The sequence below is a fragment of the Mandrillus leucophaeus genome, unplaced genomic scaffold (genome assembly GCF_000951045.1).
Source record: "Mandrillus leucophaeus isolate KB7577 unplaced genomic scaffold, Mleu.le_1.0 Scaffold235, whole genome shotgun sequence".
Lineage (NCBI taxonomy): Eukaryota > Metazoa > Chordata > Mammalia > Primates > Cercopithecidae > Mandrillus > Mandrillus leucophaeus.
Window position 1 is genome coordinate 62,213 of NW_012102421.1, and position 8,751 is coordinate 70,963.

The 8,751-nt window shown below is 44.4% G+C and overlaps 1 protein-coding gene across 1 annotated transcript in view; it reads right to left on the reverse strand.

Annotated features, from left to right (window-relative positions):
* Window positions 1-1,519: 1,519 nt before the first annotated feature.
* Window positions 1,520-8,751, reverse strand: part of LOC105541163 (putative pregnancy-specific beta-1-glycoprotein 7) — a 13,914-nt gene continuing 6,682 nt past the window's right edge. Inside the window, exons 3-5 of the mRNA XM_011982068.1 lie at window positions 3,968-4,246; window positions 2,208-2,486; window positions 1,520-1,812 (exon numbers count right to left, since the gene is read on the reverse strand). Coding sequence (XP_011837458.1) covers window positions 1,520-1,812; window positions 2,208-2,486; window positions 3,968-4,246 — 851 coding nt within the window. The remainder of the gene's footprint in view (window positions 1,813-2,207; window positions 2,487-3,967; window positions 4,247-8,751) is intronic.

The following is an 8,751-nucleotide window of genomic DNA, read 5'->3' on the forward strand; positions in this document are numbered from 1 at the left end:
CCACAATGTGACAGCACCTCACACACTTTAGGATGGCTTTGATAAACAACAACAACGACAACAACACAAAACAACAAGTGTTTTCAAATAGATGGAAAAATTGGAGCTCTAGTGCATTGCTGATGGGAATGGATAATGTTATAGCCACTGTAAAAAGTGGTGTGGCTGTTTCTCAAAAAATCAAACAATAAATTACCATTTGATCCAGCAATTCCACTTCTGGACATACTCCCTACAGAATTGAAAGAAATTTGAACAAATATTTGCACATTGATGTTCAGAGAAGCATTACTCACAATAGCCAAAAATGGAAGCAACGGAAAAGTCCATTGAAAGATAAGTGGGTAGGGAAACAAGGTATATCTATACATCGAAATGTTATTCAACCTTAACAAGGAATAAAATTCCAATACATCGTGCAAAATGGATGAACCTTGAAGACATTATGCTAACTGATATAAGCCAGACACAAAAGGATAATTATTATATAATTCCATTTATGAAAGATAGAATAGCCAGTTACATAGAGACAGAAGGTAGAATGGTGGGTGCTAAGGGTTAGGGGGAGAAGGATTGAGAATCAACATTTCTTTTGTGCAGAGGTTTAATATGATATAAGGAAAAAGTTCTGAAAATGGATAGTGTCATGGTTACACAACACTAAATTGCACACTTAGAAATAGTTAAAGATAAGTCTTATATTAGATATATATAAAGTGTCCTGGTAGTCTTATACTCTATAAATACACACTTTTTGGCATTGCCTCTTTCCTGCCATGCAGACCCCCAGAGGTGAATATCCCTATTTCTACAAGTGTGCATCACTCACTGTCCTCTCTGCTGTGTCCCACGTGCTGTGTCAACAGTCTCATACAGCCGGTGACTTCAGAGCCATAACACAGCTCAAGAGTCTGCCCCAAGGCTCCCTCTCTTCTAATTTCCCTGCAACCTAGCCTTCACTTCAACTGGCAGTTCGATTTAGCCGAATTCAGGAGAGGCCACCAGGGCTCTTTCTCCACACATGCTGGTCCCACACCAGGTGGAGTCAGGAAGGGCCAGTCACTGGAGAAGCCCAGAGCGGAGCAGGCAGCAGTCTGAGCTGCTCCTCTCTCATCCAAGGGGCTTCCTCCTCTCATTTGGGGGAAAAATTTGAGCTTGTTTCAAAGCCTCAGATGTTCCTTGTAGCTCATGGAGTAAGTAAAAGAAAATAAAGACGTGGCAGAAAGGGATGTGTCGGTGACAGCAACAAGCAACTTGATCTTGAGGACTCTCCTTCTTGTCCCTCTATGAAGACTCTGCCACTACATAGGGCTCAGGACTGACAAAGTTCCCTCTCAACCTTTCTCAGGCTGGACACAAGGTCAGCCATGAGAAAACAGAAAAACAAGGAGAAGAGAGTCTATAGAGACAAATTGAGAGGGTTCAGGAGGAGAATTTAGGATTTGCTTCTGCCCATGGGACACAGGCTGGGAATAAAAATGTTTTCCTGACTCTTCTCTGAAAGGCAGATAGACTCCACCTAAAACCCTATTGCCAGTGATGAAGGGATCCACTTACCAGAGACTACAATCATCTTGAATGTGGAACGTTCGCTGCCAGTGGCTGAGTTACGAGCAGAGCAACCATAGATCCCGGTATGCTTTGTAGTAATTTTGGGGATAGAGAGCTCTTTTCCTGATTGCAGAAACTTCCCATGCATCGACCAAGTATACTCTGCCGATGGGTTAGAATCCGCGAAGCAGGACAAGTAGAGGTTTTCTCCTGAATGGTAATCGGTGCGTGAAGGAAAAATGCTGGGAACGTCTGGACCATCTGGAGTAAAGAGAATAAAGCCACAGGTGATGCCATCCAAGGGAAGGGGATGCTCCTGGTCTCTTAAAGGGACACAGTGTGCCTCTGAGCTAAGACACACCCTCAAGGCCCAGCCAAACCCTTGTGTGTTCACTGAGACGAGGCCCGAAGTATTCACCTGTTTCTCCCATCACAAGCCGTAGATGCCAAGTCTCCCATGACAAAAGCATCCCCTCCCCTTATATTCTTGGTTGAGGCTGTGCCTACCCAGGTTTTCCCAGGGCAGGGAGTCATGGCCAGCTCGGGTGTCCAGAAATAAAAGTGTCCGTACTTGGACCTGAGAAAGACTGAGATGCCTGATCTCTGGTCATTTGGATTTTAGCTGGTGGCCTTGCCCACAGAGGAACTAAAGATACAAGGGACATGCAGGGTGACTGGGTCACTGCAGATGCTACCAACTCGGTCCCGTATTTCACATTCATAGGGTCCTGTGTCATTTCTTGTGACACTGGTTAGAATAAGGATCCTGTTTTTACCGGGTTGCTTTAGCCTGGGACTGACCAGGAGGCTCTGACCATTTACCCTCCACACATAGGTGTAGCCCTGAGTCTTAGGTTCACAGGTTAAGGCTACAACATTCTTATTCTCCATGGGGTTGAAATTGTTGCTGGTGATGTAGGGCTCGGGCAGTTCTGCTGTGTGGATAACAGAGAGAAGTTTTTCCTGTGTGGCACCTTTGATTCCTCCACAGGCATCCTTCAGTCAGAGTTGGCATCTCCCACCTCTCAGCCCACCCGAGTCCTTGAAAGTCAATAGCTGGTGCATGTGTCACAAGACGGATGCATGATGATCTAATGGCTCAAAGACTATGAGGCCGCCTGCTATGTCTTAGGGAAGCACAGACTCTCAAGTGCGAAATGAACATCAGTGCTGGGTCATGGACAGACATGTCAGTGGGAGCCACAGCCCCTGTTACACCTCCCAGTCCCTCTCTAATCAGCTGACTGACTGGCTCACCTTGGTTTCCTTACCTGGAATGTGCAACTGCTGGGCCCCTTCCAAATTCCATCCTACTTTGCCCCGCTAGATGTGATTTCTCTGCAGCTTCCATTTCCAAAGACATTCTAGAGATGAGTAATAATGGGACTTCCCATTGTCCTGAAACCCTGAAGATACTGAGCAGCCTGGCCTGGGACTGGATGTTTCAACAGAAAGAAGACAGGGGAGACCAGAGTCAAACCTGGAGGTCAGTTCAATCATCAGGCTGTGGTGGCACAAGGTGGGGCAGATTTTTGCAGGTGTTTCATGATGATTTACTTGAGCCAGTGACCTCCAAAGATAGAGCAGAGTGCAAGGAATGATCTAGAAAGAGTGAAGGGGACAGGCAAAATCTGGTTGTTTTGGAGCAGAAACATATTCCCTGTCCTGGGTTTTTGATTTTCCCTCTCCCTTTGCAGAGGGCAGGTGGCTCTTCCCTGATAGCCAGATAGACTTCACTGGAAAACATATTGCCAGTGCTCCAGGGATCCACTTACCAGGGGCTATGACCCTCTTGATTATGAGATTTGTTCCGCCAGTGGCTGAGCTATGGATGAAACAGATATAGACCCCTCTATATATTTTGGTGATTTGGGGGATAAAGAACACTTGTGCTGATTTCTGGAACTTCCCATCAATCAGCCAAGAATGCTCTGCCAGTGGGTGAGAGTCTGTGAGGCAGGAGAGCTTGGGGACTTCCCCTGGATGGTAATAGGTGTATGAAGAAGAAATGGTGGAGGCATCCAGGATATCTGGAGCAAAGAGAATAAAGTCACAGGTGATGTTGCTAGAGGGAAGGGAAAATCCTGGTCTGTGGAAGGGCTACAGTGAACCTGTGAGCTAAGTCACAACACTGAAGTTCCAGCCAAATCCCTGCTGTGTTCACTGATCTGCAGCTTGAGACATTCACCTGTTTCTCCCATCATAATCTGTGGACCCTGAGTCTCCCATGACAGTAGCAGCCTCTTCTCTCCCATTGTCGCTCAAGCCTAAGCCTACTCTTAGTCATCATGGCCAGCTTTGATGTCCAGGGGTAAAGGTCTCTGTACTTGCACCTGAGAGGGAGTGAGATGCCTGGCCTCTGGCCATGTGTATATGGTATGGCAGCCTGGCTCACAGAGGAACAGAAGATACTTACAGAGGAGATTCAAGGTGACTGGGTCACTGCGGCTGGAACTCACTGGGTTCTTCATTTCACATTCATAGGGTCCTGCAGTATCCTTTGTGACACCAAATAGAATGAGGGTCCTGTTGTTTTCGGACAGCTGCAACTTGCGACTGCTAGGGAGGCTCTGACCATTTATCCACCACAAGTAGCTTACGTCCTGAGTGTCAGGATCACAGGATAAGATCACAGTCTCCGTGCCGTCCCTGGGGTTTAAGTTGCTGCTGTTGATGGAGGGCTTGGGAGTCTCCACTGTGCAGATAACAGAGAGAAGATTGCCCTGTGTGGCACCTTTGATTCCTCCAAAGACATTTTTCAATCAGAGATGGCATTTCCCACTTCTCAGTCCACCCAAGTCCTTAAAAGCCCATGGCAGGTGTGTGTGTTACAAAACAGATGCATAGCAATCTGGGGGCTCAGAGATTGTGAGGCTGCCTTCTGTATGTGGGAGAAGCACAGACTTTCTCAAGTGTGAATTGAGCAGCAGCATTATGTCATGGAAACACATGAGACCAGCAGTCACAGCCCCTGGTGCCTCTCTGAGTCCCTCCCTCTCCAACTGCATGCGTGGCCCACCTTGTGGTCCTCACCTGGAGCATGCAGTGCTGGAATCTTCTTCGTTTCAGTCTTACTTTGCCCCCCCAAGGTATGTTTTCTCTGCAGCTCCCCTTTCCAAGGGCATCCTAGATATGGATGATGGAACTTCCCATTGTCCTTAAACCCTTTGGGTACTGGAAAGCCTGGCCTGGGACTGGGTACTTGAGCAGAAATAACACAGGGGCGACCAGAGTCAAGCCTGGAGCTGAGTTCAGTCATCAGGGAGTGGAGCCACAAGGTGAGGCAGCTTTCCCAGCTGTCTCATAGTGACTGACTGGAGCCAATGACCTCTAAAGATAGAGTAGAGTCCAAGGAATGACCTACAAAGAGTGAAGGGGACAGGCAAGAGCTGACAGTTTTGAACCAAGACCATGTTCCCCGTTCTGTATCCATGATGCTCCCTTCCCACTGTAGTGAGCAGGTGAGGACCATGTGGATCTTTCTAGAAATACATGTGGATGTTTGCAAATGCAGAACTGACTGGTGGAAAGGGCGAGCATGAACTGATGATGGAAGTCTGGCCCTCATGGACCCTGTGTTTGGTGGCTATTAGACCAATATTTGGGAAGAATTCCTGCAGATACTTTTTCTCATTAGACATTGTACTCTGTGAATGTTCTGTGAGTTTGACTACTCTATGTACCTCATCTCAGTGGATTCCAGGGTGAATCAGAGAGTAGATAAGCAGTTTCCAGGAGCTGGGGTCGGGGGAATAGGGCATTGTTCCGTGGCTGTGCGGTTTCAGTTATGCAGGATGAGGAGGTTCTAGAGATCTCCTGTACAGCTTCATGCCTATAGTTCATACAGATAAAGTGTTCTTTATGCAGAAACCTTAAAACCAGGTGTTTTGGGGTTCTAACATTTTTTATTTTGGGATATTTGCAGTAGATGTAATGGTTTAGCATCCCACATCTGAAAATTTAAAATCCAAAATGCTCCAGTGAACACTTCTTTTTAGCATCACATCAGAGGTCAGAAGTGTTGGATTTTGGTGCATTTCAGATTTTGGATTTCTGGATTTGGGATGTTCAATTTGTAATATTGTAATTTTCCCATAAAAACTTGTCAGGAGTTTAGACCTCATGTTATGATGTGACTCTAGTAACAACACAAAACAAAACAAAAATTGAGGGAAACATTAAAATGTTGTCATAAGTGGAAATGTTTACTGATGGTCCAAATATCTAAGATGAATTGCTGATAGTAGTATTTCTCTTGATACCCAATTAAGGTTTAGGTGTGGGGTGAATTCCAACAGGATCACATTATGCTCAAAGAAAGATGCCAAAGGTGATTTGAAATTAGCAAGTCCTTAAGTAGAAAGAGTCCCGTTAAAAGGACAGAAGTGGCCAGTGTGTCAATTACATAAAGGGAGGAATGATGCCGAATTAAAAGAAGTGATGTGTGTTATGTTAGTAAATATAGAAAGAACTCCCTGTTTCTAATTTCTGTGCAGTGTTAGGAAAAATGGGGAGGAGCCCAAAACAGGTATGTGAAGTGCTTTCTTCATTTTCTCTCAACCTCAGGAAATACAACTAGAGTTTAAGTTTGTGTGAATTAAGAAGAGTCTAAGTGAGATTCCACTGGGTCATGTGTCCCCCACACGAAGAATCCCAACTTATGAAAATGGCATCATCATAAGGAAACAATCGAATGTGGCCCAGGTCGGAAAATCATTAAATAGCACCCGCGGGCCACCTCCAACAGGTCCCCGAACCCACCAGTATTCCCATTTCGTGAACGTTACGGCCCTGATAGTTGTACCATAACTACAAAATTTAAAAATTGCTATCGTCAATACAAAATGGTAAACATGAAGTTGAATATATTGCTTCATTTTTTTTTCCCCTACTCTTTTTGAACTTTCCTGTTTCCTTTTTGGAACTTTCTATTGACACATCCTCAAGCTAGGGATTCTTTCCTCAGCTGTGTGCATTCTACTAGTAAGCATCAAAAGCATTCTTCATTTCTCTAACAGCACTTTTTTTTCTTTTTTTTCTGAGATGGAGTCTCGCTCTGTTGCCCAGGCTGGAGTGCAGTGGCAGGATCTTGGCTCACGGCAAGCTCTGCCTCCTGGGTTCACGTCATTCTCCTGCCTCAGCCTCCAGTGTAGCTGGGACTACAGGCACCCGCCTGCACGCCCAGCTCATTTGTTTGTATTTTTAGTAGAGATGGGGTTTCACCGTGTTCGCCAGGATGGTCTTGATCTCCTGACCTCGTGATCCGCCCTCCTTGGCCTCCCAAAGTGCTGGAATTACAGGCGTGAGCCACTGTGCCTGGCCATCTCTGAGGTATTTTAACGAGTTGTCAACTTTTGAGTTTGTTCAACTGTGTACTTACTGTTAACCGAGTGACAAATTTCAAGCTTCTTATATGCCTGACAGGAAACCAGAAGTCTCTAGGAAGTGACTGGAGAATGCAAGCTCCATAGTGGGCTGAGGATGGAGTCATGAGTAAAATGGGTGAAATTAGCCCATGGGCTTTGGAGACTGCAGACCTGTCCAGCCTCTGACATCCTGGTGAGTCAGTGCAAAGATTACAATAGTGATAGCAAACTAGCATGGCTGGCTCCATCTGGCATCTAGTCTCAGGTTGGCTGTCTTCACTCATTCCTGGACATAGGCCAGGCTAACCATCAGAGAATTTTAGTTTATAGTTTAACTTTGAAGCAAGAATGATAATAGTTCCTCCTTAACACTAATACCCTTATTTTGCTCAGGGATTGCCTTTGTAAAACTGGTGAAAGACCCTGAGAGTAAGATTATAGGAGGGCAGTGAATTCTGCTAAAATGTAGGCACAGTTTCTATAATCCCTTACTGCTCAAATGTCATTTGCCCAGAGTTTACAAAATTCGTAACTAATTTCTCCTATAGAGAACATCACTATTACAGAAACTGAGATTGGTTTTTTGAGATGTTTCTCATTCTTTGCATTCTGGCAACCCGCTGACATCATTCATACCCATGACTAATGGCTCAGCCAGTCACCTGGTCCCCACCTAAAGGCGGATTCAGGCACAAACAGATCATTTCCCTCTGCCCCCATGATTCCATCCCCAAACAATCAGCAGTACCGATTTTTTAGTCCTGTGCCCCTGAAACTCTCCTTGAAAATCTCTATCTAATGTTGACAGCTGGTACCATTCTTTCTGAAATTACTCCAATCAATAGAAAGAGGAAATCCTCTCTAACTCATTTTATGAGTACAGTATCATCTTGATACCAAAGCCTGGCAGAGACACAACAAAAAAAGAGAACTTTAGACCAATATCCCTGATGAACATCGATGCAAAAATCCTCAATAAAATACTGGCAAACCGAATCCAGCAGCACATCAAAAAGCTTATCCACCATGATCAAGTGGGTTTCATCCCTAGGATGCAAAGCTGGTTCAGCTTATACAAATCAATAAATGTAATCCAGCATATAAACAGAACCAAAGACAAAAACCACATGATTATCTCAATAGATGTAGATAAGGCCTTGGACAAAATTCAAAAGTTCTTCATGCTAAAAACTCTCAATAAATTCTGTATTGATGGAACGTATCTCAAAATAATAAGAGCTATTTGTAACAAACCAACAGCCAATATCATACCGAATGGGCAAAAACTGGAAGCATTCCCTTTGAAAACTGGCACAAGACAGGGATGTCCTCTCTCACCATTCCTATTCAACATAGTGTTGGAAGTTCTGGCTTGGGCAATCAGGCAAGAGAAAGAAATAAAGAGCATTCAGTTAGGAAAGGAAGAAGTCAAATTGTTCCTGTTTGCAGATGACATGATTGTATATTTAGAAAACCCCATCATCTCAGCCTAAAATCTCCTTAAGCTGATAAGCAACTTCAGCAAAGTCTCTGGACACAAAATTAATGTGCAAAAATCACAAGCATTCTTATATACCAGTAACAGACAAAGAGAGAGCCAAATCATGAATGAACTTCCATTCACAATTGCTTCAAAGAGAATAAAATGCAACTTACAAAGGATGTAAAGGACCTCTTCAAGGAGAACTACAAACCACTGCTCAGTGAAATAAAAGAGAACACAAACAAATGGAAGAACATACCATACTCATAGATAGGAAGAATTAATATTGTGAAAATGGCCTTACTGCACAAGGTAATTTATACATTCAATGCCATTCCCATCAAGCTACCA